This window comes from Vombatus ursinus, unplaced genomic scaffold (assembly GCF_900497805.2).
Source record: "Vombatus ursinus unplaced genomic scaffold, bare-nosed wombat genome assembly UNPS02014812.1, whole genome shotgun sequence".
Classification (NCBI taxonomy): Eukaryota; Metazoa; Chordata; class Mammalia; order Diprotodontia; family Vombatidae; genus Vombatus; species Vombatus ursinus.
In genome coordinates, this window is record NW_020954590.1 from 33,750,146 (window position 1) to 33,774,104 (window position 23,959).

General features: G+C 34.4%; 1 protein-coding gene across 1 annotated transcript in view; it reads left to right on the top strand.

Annotated features, from left to right (window-relative positions):
- The first annotated feature begins 8,182 nt into the window (after positions 1–8,182).
- Positions 8,183–23,959, top strand: part of LOC114053935 (RNA-binding Raly-like protein) — a 382,357-nt gene continuing 366,580 nt past the window's right edge. Inside the window, exon 1 of the mRNA XM_027877079.1 lies at positions 8,183–8,456. Coding sequence (XP_027732880.1) covers positions 8,201–8,456 — 256 coding nt within the window. The 5' untranslated portion in view covers positions 8,183–8,200. The remainder of the gene's footprint in view (positions 8,457–23,959) is intronic.

Genomic DNA, 23,959 nt, shown 5'->3' on the forward strand with positions numbered 1-23,959 from the left:
GTGCTGGGCTGGGAGAGGAGTGCAGTTCAGCGTGGGCCACACAGGCCACATAGGCAAAGACCGGACTTCAGTGAACCTAGAGTAGTCCTCAGTGGATTAAATCAAGGGGAGCTGTGGTGGTTTCCAGACTTCTCAACCCACAAACACCAAAGACAACTTAGAAGGTCAATAGGAAAAGTCTGTCTGACCACAGGGAGAGAAGAGATTGGTCCCAGCCCCGCTCCCGACACAGCCCCAGGGCAGCAGCTGCTTCTGGAGCTCTCAGCCCTCAGACTGAGGGGGAATTGAGTGGCTAATCAGAGGGGGATTGCAGGGATTTCTTTGCTGGTGCTGAGGCAAGATTCTCTTGCTTTGCCTGTGCTTGGACCTGAGTTGCAGTCCTGGGTGGAGGTCCTGGGGCAAGGAGGAGTCCTGGCATGGTGGCGTGCTTGTGGTAGCAGTGGAGAAGGAATTCTCCTCACAGTTCCAAAGCAGAAAAGAGTGTTGGTGGTCACTCATAGACCAGAGCACAGGCCAGGAAAGGAATAAACACCTCACCCCTTATCATAGCACCTTGGAAGAACTTAAAATTTACAAGTCCCTAGAAGTATCTCTAAAAACAGCTACACAAAACCCCTGAAATGGGACAGTACATTCTCCACACTGGAAGCAGACCTCTACCTTAACAAAGAGTTTAAAACTCAAGAAATTGGCTAGGAACGTGAGCAAACAGTGCAAAAAAAGTCAGACCATAGAATATTACTTTGGTGACAAAGAAGATCAAAACATACAACCAGAAGAAGACAACAAAGTTGAAGCTCCTACATCCAAAGCCTCTAGGAAAAATATGAATCAGTCCCAGGCCATGGAAGAGCTCAAAAGGGATTTTGAGAAGCAAGTAAGAAAAGTAGAGGAAAAACTGGGAACAGAAATGAGAGTGATGCAAGAAAATTATGAAAAACAAGTCAGCAGCTTGCTAGAAGAGACCCAAAAAATACTGAAGAAAATAACACGTTAAAAAATAGCCTAACCAAAATGGCAAAAGGGGTCCAAAAAAAAAGAAAAGCTTTTACAATGGAGGGGAAGTGGGGGAAGGTGAGAGAGAATGAGTGAATCTTATTTTCATCAGATTTGGCTTAAGGAAGGAATAACATACATACTCAATTGGGTATGGAAAGCTATCTTACCCTACAGGAAAATAGGGGGGAAGGGTGTAAGAGAGTGGGAGGATGATAGAAGGGAGGGCAGAATGGGGGAGGGGGTAATCAGAAGCAAACACTTCTGAGGACTGACAGGGTTAAAAGAGAGAATAGAATAAATGGGGAGGTGGGATAGGATAGAGAAATATAGTTAGTCTTTCACAACACGACTACTGTGGATGTGTTTTGCATGACTACAAATGTATAACCTGTATTAAGTTGCTTGCCTTTTCAAGGAGGATGGGTGGGGAGGGAGGAAGGGAGAAAATTTAGAACCCAAAATTTTAAAAACACATGTTAAAACTTGTTTTCAAAAGCAACTGAGAAATAAGATATTCAGGCAATGAGGTATAGAAATCTATCCTGTCCTACAGGAAAATAGAGGGGGAAAAGGATGGGGGGGGTGGTGATAGAAGAGAAAGCAGATTAGGGGAAGGGGTATTCAGAATGCATGCTGTCTTGGGGTGGGAAGAGGGGCGTGATAGGGAGAAAATTTGGAACTCAAAATCTTGTGGAAGTAAATGTTGAAAACTAAAAATAAATTTTAAAAATATATAAAAAATAAAAAAATTTAAGGAAGAATGTAAGCTTCCTGAGGACAAGGATTGCTTCATTTTTGTTTTTGTGTCTCCAGTACAGTGCCTGACACATTCTTTGCCTTTTAGAGTCTTAGAGAGTTGCCTCTAACACTAATGGGTTACATGACTTGCCCAATGGTCACATAGCCCATATTTGTCAGAAACAGGGCTTGAATGCATATCTTCCTGCCTCTGAGGCCAGCACTCATGTATAACACTACATTATACTCCCTCTCTTCCTGGAATATAGCAAGTTCTTAATATGTGCTTGTCAAATAACTGATTAACTAAAAGTTTCTTGAATAAACACAGTTTTCCTCAACACCAAATCCCCCTAGAAGATGATTTTTAGCATGATTACTACAGAAGTATTTGCCACCCTCATTCTTTTACAATATTAATAGTTTATATTTACATAGTTTGTCATATTTTTTGAAGCTTGAAAAAATGATTGTCAATTTTACCTTGAAAATATGATTACTAATTCAGATGTAGAAATTAGATTCTGCAATATGGTTTTCATTTTGGATGAATAATATCCATAAAAACGAAAAGTCACCTAAATTATTTATTCCTCCCACCCATAATAGTACAAGGACTTTGACTTCTGTAAATAGTAAATACAAAATAATGTTGTTAATACAAGTTACTGTTGTATATGCAAATTTTCTCAAAGAACTGTAAACCTTAAAACATTATATTAGACATAAGAATAAAACCATTCTTTCTCAAAACACAACTTCAGAAAAGGTAGGTTCTATATAATTTTCTTTTTTATGGCTTGAAAGGATTGTTATAATCTCACAAAAGTAAATGACTGAAGTGAGAGAGGAATAAAGAGCGTTTGAAGAATGCACATTTGCTCCACTGATGTTTTTATTTTGTTAAGTTGAAGATGAGTGAGTTTTGAGGGGCAAAGTTCTGGGAGGTCATTGATAAAAGAGTCCGAGGATGGGCAAGTGTGGTTGGGTTTTCTGCATCATGGGAAGAAAGGATAAAATCTGCGAGAATGAAAATTCATTTGGCATACTAGGGTAAGATAGGTACCAAATTAGTTATAAAAGTAAGTGTTATACAAAAGGCTGGAGTGTTTGGGGGATATATATCCAAAAGAGTTAGCTATTGAGCTGATCTTTAAAGAATGGATAAGGTTTAATTGAGAAGAGGATGTTTCATGTGGGAAAAATGACACAAGCAAAGTGAATGTGCATACCATATTCAGAGGCAATGAATAGATCAAAGAGCTTATGTAAACAAGTAATGGGTATGGAATTTGGAAGATAAATTAACCCACATTGTGCAGACATGTGTACCAGACTATTTCAGCTTAATCAGATTTGAAATTGAAGGGTTTTAAACAGAGGGATGAAATGAGAAAATTAGTGTTTTGTAAAGATTAATTTGTGGTTAGTGTACAGGTTGAATTTGTGAGCAAGGGAAGATAGTTATTAATTAGAAAACCATGGAAGAAACTCAGGCCTAATTTCATAATACCTAAATCAGAGTAGTGACAATGGAATTAAAGAAGGTAAGCTGCACATGGTAGAGATTCATGGTTTTGTAAACAGGATTCCTCTTCTCTGTTCTTTATCCAGAGTAATATCCATGTTCTTTAATGTTTGTGAAGTTCAAGTAATAAAAAGGGAATTTTTTTTTGCAAAATAAAAGGCAGGTATGAGAGACATTTTGAAAAATAAATCAAGAAAATTTAATGAATTTTTATAGACAGGAACCACAGTCACTTGATATAAGCAGGGACATCAGAAGGAGTAGCTGGTTTTGTGGACAAGTGGTGAATTTGGTTGTAGATATATTTCATTTGAAGTGACATTGTCATACTCAGTAGACAGATATAAAAGTTGAGAATTTAGGAACAAGTGAGGACCTAGGACTCACACACAGGGAGGCAATGGCTTATGCTCTGAGTGTGGATAAGTTCAACAAAAGATAGAAATTGTATAGAACAGAATTACGATACCTCAATAATAATTTCACTTGGTGATAGTATCAAAGATAGGTTATTGGGCTACATTGACTATGTTGACTAGTATAACAAGTCTATTATTTTTATATTTTGAAAAGTTCAGTGTTTCACTGACAATTCTGTTCTTTAAAAGAGTGTTTACATGTCTTGGAAATGACATTACATTATCCTTTGAAGTATTTACACAATGGGCATGGAAAGGGTCATGGCTCTAGGCAACATATGACTATGAATTTTATAGTAACCATTATTAATTTTTGCCTTCTCTGGTGACAAAGGAATCATTTCCAGTTATAACAGTAATTCTTGTGAAGTAGACATCTATATAGTCCAAAAACAAGTGACTTTTTTTTCCCCTTTACATGTAAGGAAGAGATGCTAGATTTATATACAATAGCAGAAGTTTGATTTAGAACTATGAAATTTCATCTTGTCTTTGGTGCTTGGTTCATTTTGAGTCATTATTCATTTTCATCTTGTGAATTGAACATGGCTTTAAATGTGAGCTTTTTTTCTTTTAAACAAGCAGTCTAGTCTGTCTCTTTCAAAATCCTCCTTCATTTTTTATCCTGACAGCATCTTATATGTAACTAGTTTGAAAAAAATGGCATCAGCATAATACTTGCTTATAAAGCTATTATATTTCTGATGGTATAGTTACATAAGCATATGCAATTGATCTTAAGTAGTAGGAAATATTTATCATATCTATGCTTCATTATTAGTAAAGCTAGAATAATCTCAGTACTCATTAGAGGCACTTAGTTTGAAATACTTTGATACTGCCCAATTGATCTTTGCTTAAGTGGCAACTGGTCTAAATGCCCAGAAAGTGAAACTTCAGGCATATTTTCATTCAGTTTATAAGGCTGGAAGTCATTTTCTAATGTCCCATGATAAAAATGTACTATACTCATTAATTACAGTTTGAAATAAAATGTTTCAGATCATAATTATTTTTAGAATAGATGTGGAATGTAAAACTGGCAGCCTATCACTTACCTGATGTTTACTGATGATAAGCAGTTAATCAATTGTGCCCTTATAGATACATCTGTTGAGAATCCAACATTTTATTTGCTTAGTTGTTGTTATTAGGGACTTAGCACATCAGAACATTATTGTATGGGTCTGTGTGTGTTTATATAAGTGTTTACTGAAATAAGCACAATTTAGTAAATGTAAAACATAGTATTTGGATATGGTAGCATCAAAAAAATATGTTTTCTAAGTTAGAAGTAATGAAATTTTTAGCTTTGACAACTAATAAATTAACCAAAATACAAAAATAACCTTGAGACTTGGTTAGCCACCTTTTGCAGGGGGTAGGGATAAAAATAAAGTGACAGGAAAGGGGAGAAAAACAATGCTATGAATAACATAGTTCCTAGAATATTTGAAACATTAATTTAACTATTGATACTTAATATGAAATATTTGTTCAGTGATCAAAAATTTAACAAAATACCAAAGGAACTGAAACTGAAGCATATCCATGTTGAGTTTCTTACTATCATTCTAACTAGAAGATACAAAAAGTTGTAGTTAAACATAAGTATAATTCAAAGATTCTCCTTCAAGAAGCTCATAAAGGAGTTGATTCAGTTGGTTTCATTATGCCCAAGGAAAACACGAAACATCATTTGGGGGAATACTTGGATGTTTTGTTTTAGGAATACTCATATAGTGAGGTGTTAAGTGAACAGATCATGCAGAAGGTAATTGTGACTTATATGTCCTGGATATGGACCCTAGAAGTCAACTTATCCAGTTTTTCATGAGGAAACTGACACCCAAAAGGTGTCAGTGACCTAGGTCACAAAGGTAATAAGGATAGTCCTTGCATTTTGACTTAGTTCCCCATGACTGCAAGTTCAGTACTCTTGTACTTATATGAACAGTAGTCTTTTCAGAATCAGCTTTCTTCTGTAACATCATCAACTGACTACATCAAAGATAAAAATAAATATAAATATGAAAAAAGAAAACTGAGAAGAATGCAATTTTAGAAGCTCTAACCCAAACTCTAAAGAAATTCTTAATGACTTGACAGTTGCAAATTTTAGAAAAGTTTAACTGATAAACAAAAGTCATAGCCTTGCATAAGTCAAAAGGTAATCTCAAATGGTGAACACTTACTTTCTTTGCCTAGAAGAGGGACATGGAAACAAGAATAACATTAGAGTGGAAACATATTTTCAAAACATTATGGAGGTAGATGACGAAAGACTAATATGGAACAGTAAAAATAATGTATGGAAGATGTAAAATAGATTCTTGTAGTTCATCCCCATTCATGAGTAGGAGAATTGAGTATACAGTAATCATTATGTTATTAATCAATGTATCTACTTAACTGATAATTGTAAGCAACACTGAATACTTGATAACTTGATGATCCAGTGTAGTTCCTATGTTCTCTATTTCTTGTCCCTGCTTCTTCCTATATGACTGATCCACTTAACTTTTTCAGACTTACTTGCCATTGAGAATGCTTTCTATATTGATACTTCATGTTGTAACTTATTTCTATCTACTATGTGACTTTTCATTGCCTTTAGAATTATTTGCATTTTTTCCTCCAAAATAATAGTGTTCTGGGGGCAGTTATGTGGCACATTGGATAGAGCACCAGCCCTGGATTCAGGAGGATCTGAGTTCAAATGTGACCTCATACACATAACACTAGCTGTGTGACCCTGGGCAAGTCACTTAACCCTATTGTCTAGCCAAAAAAAAAAAAAAGTTATAGTGTTCCCTGATTTTTACTCATATGGCATCAAATAGAAATTTTTTTTTTGAGCCAGATTTATAAGAATAGTGGTGTTGGTAACTTTCAGATACTAAAAGAATGACAGAAAATTCAGAACATTAGAATATCCTTTGCGGTGGATTTATGGAAATAAATAAACAAGGAACATTACACAACATTAGGAGCAATAGGTTTGTAATTGGCATTGGTGTAGGGAGTACACATATTGATGAAATTATGGATTCCCAAAGTATCAAATATCCAAAATGTTGTTTACAGTTATCAGCTGAATGGATAAACTAGTTAATAATAGAATGCTTTGTTGTTGTTCAATCATTTCAGTTGTGTCTCACTCTTCCTGACCCCATATGTGGTTTTCTTGGCAAAGATACTAGAATGGTTTGCCATTTCCTTCTCTAGCTCATTTTACAAATGAGGAAATTGAGGCAAACAAGGCTAAGTGATTTGCCCAGAGTCACACAGCTAGTAAAGTCTGAGGTCAGATTTTAACTCAAGAAGATGAGTCTTCCTGACTCTAGGCCTAGCACTCCATTCACTGTACCACCTAGCTGCCCTTACTACATACCAGATTCTTATTCATATATAGATATTATCTACTAGATATATTTTAAAGTCTCTGTGTGTGATTGATTCCATTAAAATAAATATATGTAGCCCTGTACATTTTTGAAGAATATCCTTTGTTAATAATTCAATAGTTTTATATTAACATTTTTCTTTATAATTGAGTTAGCCATCTTATTTGATCTTTTCAAAACTTCACATTATTTTCAAAATAAACTGCAAACTTCTTGATATTAAAGATTTTATATAGTTCAGTTCTGTATTATCAGCAATTAATAACTGTCACTTAAAATTTGTCTTTCATAGACAATGATTATTATTAGCATTATGGATAATGTAATTTCCACTGATGCTTATAAACAAAAATAATGTCATTCGTATAGTCTAGTCCTTATTTTAACTTAATTCATTATCATTATTTTATCTACAGAAGAAAATAATTCATTCTCAGACTGCATCTACAGAATTCACTTTTAAAATGCTTTAAAATATCTGAATCTAAATCTATGTCTGAAGTCAATATCTAAGTGAGTTCTGGAGAATTCAATTCGAAATCTTTTTAAAAATGTATTTCTATAGAATATACAAAGTTAAAATTGATTTATAAATTGCATATAATTTTATTCATCAATATGTATACCTACATATTTATAAAGGTATACATATACCTATATTTTGATGTACTTATTTGGAACTATAGTATACATATATAAAATATGTATATATGATATGCATGTGTGTACCTAAGAAGTTATGTAACACATTGAGATTTGGGATTATGCTAAAAGACTTATTATTGTGATTAATAGTATAGGAATGGGACCCATGATTTCATTGGCATTGGGAAATTGAATATATTCCCTCTACCAATGCACATTGGCCGCATTCTCTGAACTCCATATTCTCAGTTGCTTAGAGCACTGAGAAGTGACTTGCCCAAGATCACATGGCTAATAGGTGTCAGAAATGGGACTTAAAACAACTGTTTTGGCTTTGAGGATAAGCTTACTCTAGCCACAACACCACACTGTCTTTCTGCTTTCAACAATTGGCAAATATGCCATGTAATCAATATGAATCTTTTTTTTTCTTTATTTAAGGGTTAAAACAACGTGAGACAACCATGACTGGCAAAACACAGACCAGCAACGTCACTAATAAGAATGATCCCAAATCCATCAATTCCCGTGTTTTCATTGGCAATCTGAACACAGCCATTGTCAAAAAAGGTGACATAGAGGCCATCTTCGCAAAGTATGGAAAAATAGTTGGATGCTCGGTGCATAAAGGTTATGCTTTTGTACAGTATATGAGTGAACGACATGCCAGGGCTGCAGTGGCAGGAGAAAATGCCAGGATCATTGCAGGTCAACCACTTGGTAAGTTAACTCTGGGTTATTATGTGTGTATGCCAATTTCTGTGGACACAGAGATTTAATCTTAATATTTAAGTACTGATTGAAGAATACATAAATAGCAACAGCTTTCTCTTTCTTCTCTGACCTTCTCTAGTAGTTTTTATCTGTACCAGAGTTTAGCACTTGATTTTATAGTTTCTTATTTTCCACTAATTGTATCATGTACAGAAATCTCTTTTGAATAGGCTGTCAATTCTTTTTGGGGAGTAACTTCTGCATCTTTTGCTTCTATTATATACACTGCTAACTCTTGGTATATAGTACTAGGCAAATAGTAAGAACTCAGAGCTTGTTCGTTTGACTTAATTTGGTTCTTCTTTTCAAGGATATCATGCATTGCACAGGAAGGTACATGAATAATAGATTTGGGTTTGGGCTGCAGATTTGTTCTGCAACTGTCACAAGGAGGTGAAATCTATAAACAAGAAGAATAGCATGGCCTCCTATGCCTAGCATAGTCCCGTGCCTTATATGCTATAGGCTATCAATAAGTAATTGTTCAATTGTTTATTGATGATAGACTTAGTAAGTAATCAATAATCAACCCAAAAATCTTTATTAAGTGTTTGCCACGTTCCAGGAACTGTTAGGTTCTGGAAAGACAAAAAAAAAAAAAGAAATAATCTCTAATCTCAAGGCATTCAAATTTAATTGAGGTAGATAACAGGCTTATATGAATATATGTAGAATAAATGAAAAGTGGCTAAATAAAATGTGGTTAGGGAATAAAGGTAACTATGGATTGGGAAAGGCCTTGCATAGAAGGTGATACTTATCTGTGTATTGAAGGAAATGAAGAATTATATGAGGTAAAAGTGGCAAGGAGTCCATTCTAGATATGGCCAAACATGGGTTGCTGCATACGAGAAACAGCAAACAAAAAATTGGCTATATCACAGTGTGGGGATAGGGAATAATGTAAAATTATGCTATAAAATAAGTTGGAAACAGATTGTGAAGGGCTTTAGAAGTGAAACAGAGGAGTTAATATTTTATCCTAGAGGCAATAGAGAGCTATTGAAAATAGAAGACTGATATGGTTTGATTTGCACTTAAAGACAATTACTTTGACAGTTATGTATAGACTGGTTTGAAGTGCAAGAGATTTGAGGCAGAGTCATCTATAAGTTTAGGGCAGAGGTAACAAAATCCTGATCTAAGGTTGTAGTTGTATGAGAAGAGAGAAAGGATCAGATGCTAGAGATGTTGTGGAGTTAGAAAAGACAAGGGTTGACAACTAAGTGGATAGGTGGAATAAAGGATGGTGAAAAGATGAGGATAATGCCAAGGTTAGTCATTTGGGATTCTAGAAGAATGGCAGTTCCTTGCCAGAAAAAAAAAAAAAGAAATTCAGTAGAGGGATAGGTTGTGAGGATTTCTCCATTTTGGATATGAGTTTGAGATATATCTGGGATATCCACTTTGGAATATCCAAGATAAAATTGGTAACGTGGGGCTAGAGTTTAGAAATAAGGTAACAAAGGGATGACTTTTTAAAGGACACGTGGAATTTGTAGTAAGAAGAAAAAAAGTCTAAAAGGACCAGATTAAAGAGACTGTGAGTGAAATATTCTGAAAAAGTCAAATATACATAATGCTATGAGATTTTTAAAGAGAAAGAACAACTAGATAAAACTCTATAATTAAAATTAAATCAAACAGTCCAGGACAAGAGATGATAAAATATATCTTCCTTCTCTTGGTGAAGAGAGGAGTGAACTATAAATGTGTTGCATTTGCTATGTGAAGCAAGTATTTTTGCTATACTTTTGAAAATTTTTACCTTTGTTACAAAGAAAGAATCATTGGAGAGGGGGATATATCAGAGCATATTTTGAAGTGATTATGGTATACATAAAATGTATTAATAAAACTTCTAAAATAAATAAAATTAGGACAACATGAACTAAACAAAATATCAGTAGCTGAGTCAGTCAATACCGAAGATATTTTCTCCATACAAAATGCAACATCTTTTAAAAATAATTGTATTTGTTATATTATGTACAATACATCTTAATGATTGATAGGATTCTTCAATTTTCTTATAAAAACTTTAAAAGTTAATGTTGATGGGATGACATTAGGGATGATAAGCACAAAAATTTTAAAAATATAGCAGCCAAAGGCAATGTGGTTTGTAAGCAAAACTCACCTGCAAAATCCTATGAGGAAGTATAAAGGAAGATTCTGAGCAATATTGCCTCATTAAACATGGTGAAGTTGGTGAATGGAAAGCAATTTTTGGAAACTTTGGCAAGGAACTCTATTATGCCAGATGATCCCTATGGCATGTATGGATACAATTAGAAGAAATAAAACAAAGGAACAAAAATTTGAAAAGATGTATAATTTTTCTCCCTTGATAACAGTGAATCTATCACGTTTGGACTCTATAGCATAGTCCCTCCTGGTCTACATGAAAAAATTAAAATGGCATTAAAAAATCCAAAATATTAGAAAATTGACTGGATAGGTAAGGTATATTTATCTCTGCTGGATGCTACAAAGTTTGGAATGTATCAAGAAATTTATTCTCAGAACATCTATAGAAACACTTGGAGCAAATTATGGACCTGATTACTGGCAAAAAAAAATGTCATCGAGAAAATATCACTTACTATTAACTGATATGTCTAGTTTCCAAATGTAAAAAGACTTTTTGAATATAACCCAAGGCATCCAAGTTTCTAAAAGTAATATTCTATAGCTGGCCATCTTTATAATCACATTATGAACAAAAAGGGAAAAGAATAGAAGATGCCACTGTGTTTGTATTTTTCTGGACTGTAAAAAGCATTTGATTTAGTAGAGTAAAATGCCTCCTTAAAGGTTTTCCTCTCATGAGATAATTCCTATGCACATGTTAAAATATAATATTCCTTGAAGTTATAAAAATAATTTAATGATCCTCTTGTCAATATCAGAAAAGGGGAAAATAAATAAGGAATTTCATGTTTCCAGAAAGTGTTTATTACTATTATTGAGGGTATCCAGTTCACACTGGACTGGAATAGAGAGTCTCTATAAAAGGTAATAATCATCTTTGGTGGTAACAGAATGTTATGCATGAAGCATACTTGATATATGAAGTATAAATTTTATACGTATATTGATATTATATATGCTTATACATCAAGCAAACACTGTAGAACCTCATAAATGAAAATCAAAATCACTCTTAATCTTTCAGCCTAACTATCCAGACAAGGAAAAAAAAAGTAAATAAAGATGGCTCTCCTCCAAGCTGTAATATGAAGTTGAATGGATGGCTTAAAAAGCTAATCTATCAATACATATATTTTGGACAGACTTTGTAGAAAAAACAATTAAATGAACTGAGAATTAAAGAGAAGATCGAGAGAGGACTAGATTGCTTTTGGGAAATTGCTCAGTGCTTTTAGTGACCCCAAGACTATTTCTAAAATTATGGTCCTTTTTAACATTCTTCCAGCATGCTCTATGGCTGCAGTTCAATCAGTCACTATCAGTAAATATTTATTCAGAGCCTACTATGTGCCAGACACTTGCTGTGCCTGGGGGTAGAAGCACAAAGAATAAAACAATTCCTATTTGCAAAAAGCTAATAGTCTAATGGAAGAGATAATAAATACACATAGAAATATATATACCATAAATATAAATGTAAAGTGACTAAATATAAATATGTTCAAATTATTTAAATGCAATGTATCTTTGTGAAAGAGGGCACTTTCAATTGGATCAAGAAAAGTTTCACAAAGGAGATGATGCCTGACCTTTGTCTTAAAAGGAAGATAGTCTGTAAGGTGGAAGTAAGGGTGGAAAGTATCTGTAAGAAAGAGGGAAAAGGCCAATTTGACTGCATCGCAGAGTTTATGAAAGGGAGTAATATTTGAGAAGAGGAATAATGTCAAGACAATCTGGAGAGATTGGTTGTGTTCAGAAAATTGGGTGGGTGCTTTGTGGAGTATTTATGGGAGAAAATGGACAACGGCATGAAAGGATAGCTGTGGATCTGTTGTGTTTTGTGCTATGGGAGAATGTGCCTACCTTGCTGAGATTTCAGATCCATTGAATTTCATATAAAAGAAAAGAAAATCAGGGGGAAAACCAAGAGATTTTGAGGAGAGATGAAAGGAGCATTGATAAAATAGCAGAGGGAGAATATGGCCTGGGGCAAATACTATCTTCCATCTCCGTAAGAAATATATGTTACAAAACAATAAAAATAAAAATAAAAATAATTTTAAAAGAGAGAGAAATGTATGTTGCTTTCCAAAAGGCAATGAAGTTTCTATATTCACTTTTTCCCTCTGTTCACCCCAACTTTCCATCTACTTTTTTTTAGTGATGATTTTCTCTCATTTGGGTTATTGTTTATTGTCTGATTCACTTTCCAAATTGAAATTGTTATTTGAGGCAAATGTTTGTCATTTTCTTCACTTCAAAATGATGTTCATTTCTCATTTTTAAGACGAGGTCTCCTTCCCTATCTCACCCAAACTGAAACTTCAGTGGCTATTCACAGCCCTAATACCACTACTGATTGATAAGGGAGCTTTGACTTCCTCTGGCCTGGGCAGATTTATTCATCTTCAGCCACTCTGGTGGCCTGCCATTCCCAGGGGCTTACTATACTAATGCCAACTAATGCCAGTTCAGACAACTGAATGATTTAGACCATTGTAACTCAGAACTTCTGAGCTCAAGAGATCTACTGGTCTCCAAGCAAACCATAGCTGGGATTACAAGCATGTACCACCTCTCTTGATTCAGTTCTTAATTTACAAATACATCATTAGTTTTAAAGTTGGTGTACAAATGTTAAAAGATAGAATGTTACCATCTAATGTTTTTCCAAAGTTTGGTTACTTTAATATCTTCAGTAGTAATTTGTAAAGGTTAACTTCACTCATTACTTGACTTGTTCTAAATTTGGGGAAACAGGAAATTTATTTTGTGCAAAATGAATTTTATGCCAAAAAATTAAATTAAAGGTGCATTTCATAACTTAATGAATCATATATTATCCTTTTAAGGTATTTTTCTCACATATATCTTTATTGAGTCATTGGCCATTTAGAAATGGTCCAAAGATTAAGGAAGAAATATCGAAACCATTTTTTCCCCCAAGATCCTAACCTAACCACAAGAACCCGGGAAAGAATATATTAACACCAACTCACTTAGATTGGTGAAAAATCTAACTAAATTGTACCTCTGAAAAGTATTTCTCTTTCAGCTATTCTCTTGGATTGAGTCTTAGTGGTGTTCTTAGATCAGTTTTCAGAGCACATATATTAATTACATTCCTATTTGACTCTGACTCAAAGATATTACTCCTAAAATTAAAATCTATCCCTTTACTACTTCAGGCCAGTTATAGAAAACAGTGCTCATCTTTTCAAATTATACGTGTTACTTATATATTCAAGTCATTGGCTATATCTGTGCCTTATGACTTACAGAATGTCTCTTATAATTGAAGTAAAAACAAATCTAAAGATGAGATTCATATGAGAAATCCAAGTATAAAGCCAGGTCTTTTAGAATCAAAGTGATCACCCACTTCAATCTTTAAGTATTCTGTCTTTGACTTGTTTTTAATGATATGAGTCAAGCATAAGTAGTAAAGCTTGCTGCTTAAGCACTTTTTGACTTATTTGACCCTCAAGCTAACCCCTTTAGGTATCCTCAAGATTTTTCTCAAGTTTAGGATGTGATTTTGGGCTGATCATATGTCAGATATATTTATATTGAATATATAATTAATTTGTTGTTGCTTATGCTATGCTTATACTGAAATCCTATAAGATTGAGAATTGGGAGAAATAATCTCATCAAAACTATTCCTGAAGAAGAATAACCTCTACACCATAAGTCATTACAATCTTTGTTAAATAACCTCTGTTTCTTTATGTCTCTCTTTCTCATTAAGTTCCAGTTTTTTAGTCTCATTAACTACATCACCTAATTTTCCCCTCTATCCTCCATTTCATGGAAAGAAGAAAAAGTTGACAAATTAAACCAAGTATTTTATAGATTCCTTGGCTTCATCATAAGATCCTTTGTGTATTTTTTTTTCTTTTTGTTGGCACATTTCTAGGGAATAGAATGGAAGTTGAAAGAAAGTTTCATGCTAAAAATTAGAGATGCATGTATGGTAATCTACAATTTGATGGTGGAAGCATGGTGGATACATTTGGAGAAGATAAGCAGAGAGAAAAGTAAATATGGTGTAATATAGGTCAAATGGAAGATGTTGATTAATTACTTCTAATATAGACTACAAAACTTTCATAACAGCAAGTAATAATTTTGATGGTGAATTTTGAATATGTAGACATTAGCTAGAAGTGTTTTCCCTCTAAAGTTAGAGCATATGATATATTCTTAACTTTGTTTAAAATGTCATCTCTCAGAAAATACATGAAACAAGGGATTTAATTCAGACAAACAAAGGAAATGTAGTTGGTGATGTGGAAATGATTTGAACCCTGAGATAATATAATACTGTCATCTCAGAATACTTAATATGCAATGAGGAGAATTCTGGGAATATTCATATTTGTATCCTATAATTTAGCAACTCAGAACTGCAAAATTTTGGGGAATTGTAGGTATGATTCAATGACCAAGACTCTCAAAAAGGAAGTAGCCTAAAAGGCATGGGAGGCTTTCAACAGTAAAGTCGTAAATATTCATGTCCAAATGATGTTGATGAGGAAAAAGAGCACATACAGAAACAGTTGTAGCTCTCCAGTAAAATCTGATACACTCAGATTTTAAAAGCTGTACATAGTATGAAAGGAGGTACACATAATAATAAAGGGACAAATAGTATGGAGAATTATCTTACATTGGTGAAAGTACAGAATGTGCCTTGGCTTATAAAAATGCTTAAAATAAAAAGGGTGAGGAAAAGGGTATGTTCAGATTAAAGAAATGAACAAGTCAGAAACAGTATGATTGCTTTGGGGACAAGTTATTTAAGGTTAACAAATCAGGGGATTAATGGTCACATATCCCCACTGTTGATTAATGGATTGATGTCAGACCTTTCTGCAATGGCATACTACAGGGATCACTTTTTGGCCCTATCTTGTTTTAGGATTTTTATCAATGACTTGTGTAAAATACAGAAGGAATTAATATCAATTTTTAAATAACATAAAGCTCATATAGATAATATATTGGATAATTACATCCATAACTTAAAGGATTTCAGGAGGCTAAAACAGTAAACTGGATCCAAAAAGGTAAAATTTCACAAGCATAAATGCAAAGTCCTATACTTAGATTTTAATAAATCAACTAGAATATGGTAAAGTTCATTTAGGAATACTGCAAATAAAACATAAGAGTTTTAGTTGGTTGTAATCTCAATATGTCAATAATGTGACATGACTGTGATATAAAAAGCAGCATTCATTAAAATATTGTATTTATTATACTAGGAATGAGAATCTCACTGTACTTTGCCCTTGTGAAGGTGCACTAAAATATAATAATCAGTTGTTGTCATAATATAAAAGAGACATTGACAATCTTTTACAAAATATGCAGAGGATTACAATCAGAATAGTGTAAAGGCCAGAAATCATGTTAAATGAGAAATAGTTTCAAGAACTAAGTATCTTTAGCCTATAGTATTGTGTTAGGTGCTATGGGACATACAAAGTGTAGATAAACCCTGACCCTTGCCTTCAGAAAGCTTATTGTCTATGTGTTGTGACAAAAACACATTTCAACACAGAAGGTTCTCACCCTTCCTATATTTTTTGTTGCCTCTAGAAGAGGCTTCTTTTCTAAACACTATAACCACTGTGACGATCTTTTCTCTGTACTTCTTGGGTAATATGCCACCTATATCTTGACCAGGCTGATATTTAAAAGAAGGGCACCTGGAGACATGGATGTGAATCTTGGATTGAAATATAATGGTGCAATTAGAGACAATGTGATAGATGGGTAAGGAGATATGTTTTGGCAGAGGCATTTTCCTAGAATCCTTTCACTATGTGTGATTATATACATGTGGACCACTTGTCCTACCTAAGTATGTGCCTAACACTGCTTATTATTAAACTGACTTTGAGAATCAGTATTAGTATAAAGGATTATATGCTCTTAGAAAATAAGCTACTCAAGAGCAGGCACTATCTTTTGCCCAGTTCCTTGCACAGTCCCTGGCACGTATTAGGTGCTTAGTAAATACTAGCTGTACTACACTGTGCTGTACATGGAGTCAGGCCATGGTTCAAATCTCACCTCCAGCGAAGCAGGTGTCATTTCAATGATAAAAAAATCTATTAGAATAAATCCAACTCTTCCTGATTATTTGTAATTATATTTCGTGACAATTACTAATTAAATAATAAATATGATTACTAATTTTATTGAATTTGAATTTTAGATCTTGATATAAATATTTGATTTTTTATGTTGAAAATCTTCAGAAGATGAATTTTATGGATTTTTTTCAAGCTAATTATGTAAGCCTGGACACAAACTGAAGAAATATTAAGTAAATCACAAGTATTTTTGTTATATGAGGTCACAGGAATGAAGTGTCCTTTACCCTAAAATGAATGAAGTGAAGGTCTGAGATGTAATCTAGACAGAAATGTTTTTTATGCATATACCAATTACACTAAATTGATTATTCTCTGATGCTGTGAATATACATTTGCAATGTCTTTCATCATTCCCATATTATACCATTGTTAACTGACCTGTGAAAGAGTGAATGTAAGCAGCAATTTATGTACTTAACAATTCAGAATATATAATGGCAATGACAAACGGTACATAAAATAGTTCCTAGAAATAGTTGTCATTGATCATGAATTCTACACTTCATCATAAGAGGTTAAAAATTACAGAGAAAATTAGGCAAAGGAAGTCTTTGTTTTAAATTTTTGTCCTGATAGATAAGGACTTGAAGCTCCAATTTACATTGCTGTGAGATAATATTTATTAGACAGTAGGAAAATCAATCAGTTAACATTTATTATATGCATATCATGTTCCAGGTACCATACTAAGCTGTGGGGATACAAAAAGAGGCAAAAGACAGTCATTGCTCAAAGAGCTCAAAGCCTAATGGGAGAGACAACGTGCAAATGACTATGTACAAATGAGCTATATATAGAGGATAAATTGAAAACAATCAACAAGAGGGCACTAGAATTAAGAGAAATTGTGAAAGACTTCCTGTAGAAGATGGGATTTTAGCTAGGATGTGAAGGGGCACAGGAAAGCCAGGAAGCAGAGATGAGGAGAAAAAGCTTTCTAGACGTAGGACATAGCCAATGAAAATACCCAGCTGGGAGCATATTCATGAATAGTGGTTATAGTTTCATTAGAAAACTGCATAGACTTGAGACAAGTTACTTTTAAAATAATATTAATTTGACTCTCCACTCCACGTATTCCCTATTTGTAATAGATCAAGATTCTTAACATAATATTTTAGATTTACTTTTTGTGGCTTAAAAAAAAAAACGTTTTTTCTGAACTCATGATAATTCAAATTCTGCCTGTAAAAGGTAATCAGAATTAAGCCGACCTGGTATGAGCCATTTGTTTAAAAAAAATATGCATGACAATAACAATTTACTAAGTATAGTAACTAAGAAATGATTATATGCCCCCGGGAAGAATTCTTCAGCACATTATTAATTCATTCAGCAACATTTCTTGAGGGTCTAGTGGGTCTAGAAAATGAATTGCAGGAAGTGCTGTGGCAGACATATTACAAGGTAGAAGACACTGTGATGTTTGACACATCAAACTTCATTCACTACTGTAAAGTTTGCAGCCAACTTATGGAGGTGAGTCATGCCTATATAAAACACCTAGGGAAGAACAGCAAGGATGTTGGAGAACAAACTTGATTTGATGTGCTGAACTAAAAAAAAATGATCTTCATGATTAGGAACTTATCAAGGATGTCTCTTAGGAGGCTATGAACCCTGAGGTTGATCCTATAGGAAGTGATAAACTTCCATTGTGAGAGATAATGAGAGGCTTTTCCATGTGAAAGGGGGGAAAAAGAATGAAAAGAGAAGTTAAAAATAAGTAAGATAAAGGAGATGGCAAAGAGACCAGAGGACAGAGAACACTTTGATTCTGATTTAATAGGCAAGCCCCAGATAGTACCCCAGGAGATTCATGTCTCTAGTTTGAGATAGTAAACACTAACAAGCTCACAGAATGTAAGTGCTGGCTGACACCTTAGAGACATCTAGTCCTACTCGTGCATTTTACAGCTGAGAAGAAGGCCTGAGAAGTAAAATGTCTTGCCTGAGGTTATGTAGGTAATAATATTTATGTTTCTGCATGTTAATGTATCATGTAGGAAGGTTATAGTAATAAGATACTGATTGAAATAAGGCTTAAGAAAGCAATTCCTAGACATTTTTCAAGTGTCTTGGCTTCCTACCACTGTTTCTTTTTGTTATCAATTTCTAGTTACTTTAATATAAAGTAGTTAATCCTCTGATAACCTCCCAATGATACCTTTAAATTCTAGACTTATTCTTCTTCTGGAAGAGGCTTTGCTTAAATGTAAACCTACTACCTATGAACCACTTTCCTCCCTTACCCTTAGCTTAATAGTCTTTTAATTTGCTAACATCTTACTGGAGAGAGGAACAAGTTTTCCTCCATTATCCGATCAATTTTGGGAGAACAAAAAATTGCTCTTTTTTGTCTACTTTTTTTCCCACAGAAAGAATAGGGGGAAAAGGTGCTACGTGCCAGATATTGTGGGGACACAGATTAAAGTGGGGAAATCTTTCCTCTCAATGAGCTTACAGTCTAACGGGGGAAGATAACACATAGAGAAGACTGATGGCCAGGGAACTGCACTCTGGTCTAGGAAATCATAGAGATGATGAGTGAAACAATAGGCAATTCATTGACATGTCGTTTCTAGAGCAATGGTAGTGTTGCTTTAATTACATTCTTCAAAGCCAGAAATGAAAGGAAGAGTTTTATAAAGGTACAGAAGCAAGATGGAAGGTGGCTGATGTGAAAAAGTCTGGCTGGGTCTGCAGCCAGCTAGATATAGTAGTCTGTAATTAGACAAGACAGCATGGATTTTGGACAAGAGTTCCAGTTTGGAGATTCCATTGGAAGAAGTCAATGACAGCAGGACAGAAATTGACTGGGATAATGTAGCCTATCTGGATCTAAGGGCAGACATACCTGGTTAACAATGTCTGACACCTAGTAAGCACTGAATAGTTTTTGTTGACTGACTTTCTGCTCTCCACATGGTCTCAATGAACTTCACTAAAAATAAATAATCTTTATTTAACTCTCCAAGTTTGCAAAGTCATCTACAAACATTATTTCATTTAAGCTACTATGGCTCTAAAATGGTAGCAAAGCAGCTCCTGGTTTTATGATGATTGTATTTTGCTTAGTCATAGAAACCTGGGTGCCTCTCAGAGGGTGTTTTATATTCAAATCTCATTTTATATGTCCATGTCTTCCCTGTAGCTAGCCTTTGACTCATTTCTTTGATGCCCCTCCTACCCTCATTCTGATCAAATTAGACTCAAAGACTCATAAATTCCCAAAGATGGAAGGGGCTTCAGAAGGTATCTAAGCCAAACTTGTATGTAAGTAGGTTGGATAAGTTGTGGTCCAGCCTATTCTTGTTCCTGTGCCTGTGAATGGTGTTAAAAATGGAGCCAAAATCTGTCTGTCTTATTCAATGTGTGTGGAATGATGAGAGAAAAGGCAGAAGTGAGTAAATCTGAGGTATGTTAGAGAGGTTGGAAACTGCATGACCCAGCAGTGGGAGATTTCATTGGAAGGGTAGACTGAGCCAGATGTTGCAAAGCTAAGGACTCCTATGTGGTGAATATGTAATATCAATAAATTCTACTGAGCATGATCAATATAAATAACTGGATGAATTAACCCATGAAGATTTAATACTTATTGAATGTCATTTCAGCTACTTATTATAAAACGGTGTGCATTTATTGGCGTCTTGTAACTGTTGATATACAAGAATGATAGACCCTTTACACTTGTAGTAACATATTGAAATTAATAAGCATGGTACAGGTACTTTGTAAGCTCTGGCATAGAATAACACAGACTTTTTCTAACCTGCCCCTACTGATAGCCCTGGAAAGGTTATTAGAGAAACTACATGAAAATGCCAGATAGGAATTATCAGGCCTACTAAAATAACAATTTCAGTCAAGATTCACTCCCCCAAAATGGGATCTAGAAAAATCCACCATTAAATTGGCAAACTAGTGTAGTAGAAAGAGTATTATTATTAGAGTCAGTTTCCAGTCTTTGGTTCACTACTGATTAGCTGTGTGACCTTGAGCAAGTTGCTTCACCACTCTGAGTCTCAGTGCACGCATCTATAAATATAGAGATTATTTTGACAATATATACCATAAGGTTATAGTAAAGATAAAATGATATATTTCAGTTCTCCAAAAGGCACTTTCTAATTTTCAACCACAAAGTGCTGTAGAGTAATGGGTGAAAGTTGCAAATGGGTGAGTTTAGGCTTTGTATAAGAAAAAGCTCCCTAACAGTTAAAGCACAACAAAGTTGAGGTAGCGAGCTCTTCTCATTGGAGATCTTCCAAAAAAGACTAGGTCATCATTTGTTAGATGCGATGTGGAGAGGATTCTGGTTGATGAACAGTTTGGCCTAGAGAGCCCCCGAGGTCCCTTCCATCTCTGAGATGGTGTGATATAAATGTAGTAACAGTATTTAGGGTGATAAGGACAGTAATTTCTCAGTCTGCTAGATTGCAGTTACTGCAATTTATAAGAATTACGATAATGTCTTGTGATCGTGTTTTACTCTACGTGTTATGGGTCCATTGTAATACTTAAGGCAGCAATCACTTAGAAAGAAATTACACTATTCACTCGTCTGTTTTATGCTCAAAACAACAACCAGCAACTCTTCCTTTAGGAGTCCTATAGTGTGAAATATGCCTGCCTTTTTTCAGAGATAATAAAAAGGCATCTCTTCTACTATTAAACCCTTCCACCCATGCACATCAATACTACTACTGAAAATTTGTAAGAAAAGCAGCAAAATAAAAAAGGCACATTAAAATAATGTGTATGCTATAACTATCTACTGGAGCATTCAGTAAAGGATCTTTGATGTAATAATATCAAATATGTCTAATTATAAAATACAATACTATTTTTTTTTGAGAATAAGAAAGCAAGAATCAAATCATGTTCTTTCTAACACATAACTTAGTTTCACTCTTACTTTCACTCTGGGTTCATGTCAGTAAGTATTACTCACCTAAATCTGCCTTCAGGTGCAAATTAGATGCTATCTCTAAACATTGAGTGAGCACAGACTGACAGCCTCAGGTAAAATGGCAGTTATAGATAATGATTTTAGACAACATAGTCTATTGTGCAACTTCTTGAAAAGAGCAGGTGCCTGTGGGGGTTTCTAAATCATGATTATTCAGTAGAAAGCATCTAAAAATAGATTTTACAATTGAGTTTCTATAGAAAGGCATGATTATATACCTTTATTATCAATTAGATTGATGTGATAATAAAGTAGAATTTCTAGCCCTGGCCGTAATGTAGCTCAATATATCTAATTTGTATTGTATCTTATTTTTTAAAGACTTTTTTCTCCAAATCAAATATTGATATATGAATATTATTTCTTCATTCCCTATCTGAGTCAATATGTCCTCCAAAGTTATTCATTTACATAATTTTGAAATAACTGACTTCTCAGAAATTCTCCTATACCTTAAGCATAAAATCATGAAATTGGAAAGCCATAAAGGACTCTGAGAAGTCATGCATTGTTTAAATCCTTAGTTAGGACTATATATAATTTATTCTGTACAAATAAAATTTTTTTTAAATATTTCAAGCAAGGAGAGAAATACACTTTCTTTCAGAACCCCCTAATCAAGTGATCAGTGGCTTTCCTGTCTATAAATTATTCCCTATATGTAACCAAAATACTGAAATATAAATACTTCTTCAAAATTTATTATGTAGATCAGGGAGGCTGATCTGCTTGAGGAATCTTTGTTCCTGACTTTGCATTTCCCTAAGATGTGTGTGAATGTGCCCATTGGCATTCATTAATAAGATTGAAGATAGCTTCAACCAGTTTCTTCAGTCTAAGAATTCTTGACACATACCTATACCCAGAGGGCTGAGATTTCAGGAACTCTGACTACTCAGTCAGTGGTTTTCTATATAACTGTCAACTCTTGGTCTAAAAATTATACCAGTACCTCTCTAAAGCTTGAAATCTCCAGGCAGACAGCATTGTCCAAGAAACCCCAGTTTTCTTTTCTAGGAGGCTCAGTTATGCGACTCCATCCTCTTCCAGAAGCATATTGTTGAAAGACTTCACTAATTCCTTCTTGTGCCACGTCTCTTGACACCTGAATGAGAAAATCTGCAACTGCAGTATGACTTTTCCCCTGCCTCTCCAAGGCTAAAAAACTGATGGGAAAACAACAAATCTCATGTTCTCCTCCTCCCCCCAAATGGGAAGATAACAGAGTCTGTAAACTAACTATAGGCCAGTGAGCTAAAATTAGATTCCTGGGAAATTACACAATATATTAAAGAGATTGTGACAAATATATAGAAGGGGAAGTAGTAATTAGGAAAATTTTATATGACTTTATCAAGAAAAGGTCAGGGCAGGATAACAAAACTAGTATGTAAGAGGAATGCTCTGTATATAGCTTATCCATTTTACCCCATAGCTTTTGAGTAAGCATTGAGTGATATTCCTGTAGAGATAGAGATGATATAGACCAGATAATAGTGCACAAAGACTGGATCAGAATTAGATGGATGAACAGGCTGAAAAAGTAGTTGTAAATTGTTCAGTGCAGCGTGACTGGAGGTCTACAGTAGAGGAGCCCAGACATCTGTTCTTGGCCCTGTGCTGTTTTAACACTTTTATCATTGACTTGAATAAAGGCATAGACAACACGTCCATCCAACTGCACATGAAACAATGCTGAGAAGAATAGCTACAATCAATCAATAAACACTTATTCAATGCCTACTGTATGCCAGTCACTGTGCTAAACTCTGGGGATTAAAAAAAAGGCAAGAGATAATCCCTGCCCTCAAAGAGTTTACAATCCAATGAGGGAGACACCACATAAAGAAATGATACAAAACAAGCTAAATGCAGGATAAACAGGAAATAATTAACAGAAGGATATAATAGAATTAACAGGGATCAGTAAAGGCTTCCTATAAAAGGTGGGATTTTAGTTGAGACTTAAAGGAAGCTAGAGAGGTCAGTAGTAAGAGTTTATGATGGAGAGTGTTCCTGGCATAAGGAACAGCCAGAGAGAATGCCCAGAACTAAGAGATAGAGTGTCTCATTCGTGAATTAGCCAGGAAGTTAGTGTCACTGGATCAGAGTATGTGTCTGGGAGTAAGGTATAAGAAGACTGGAAAGGT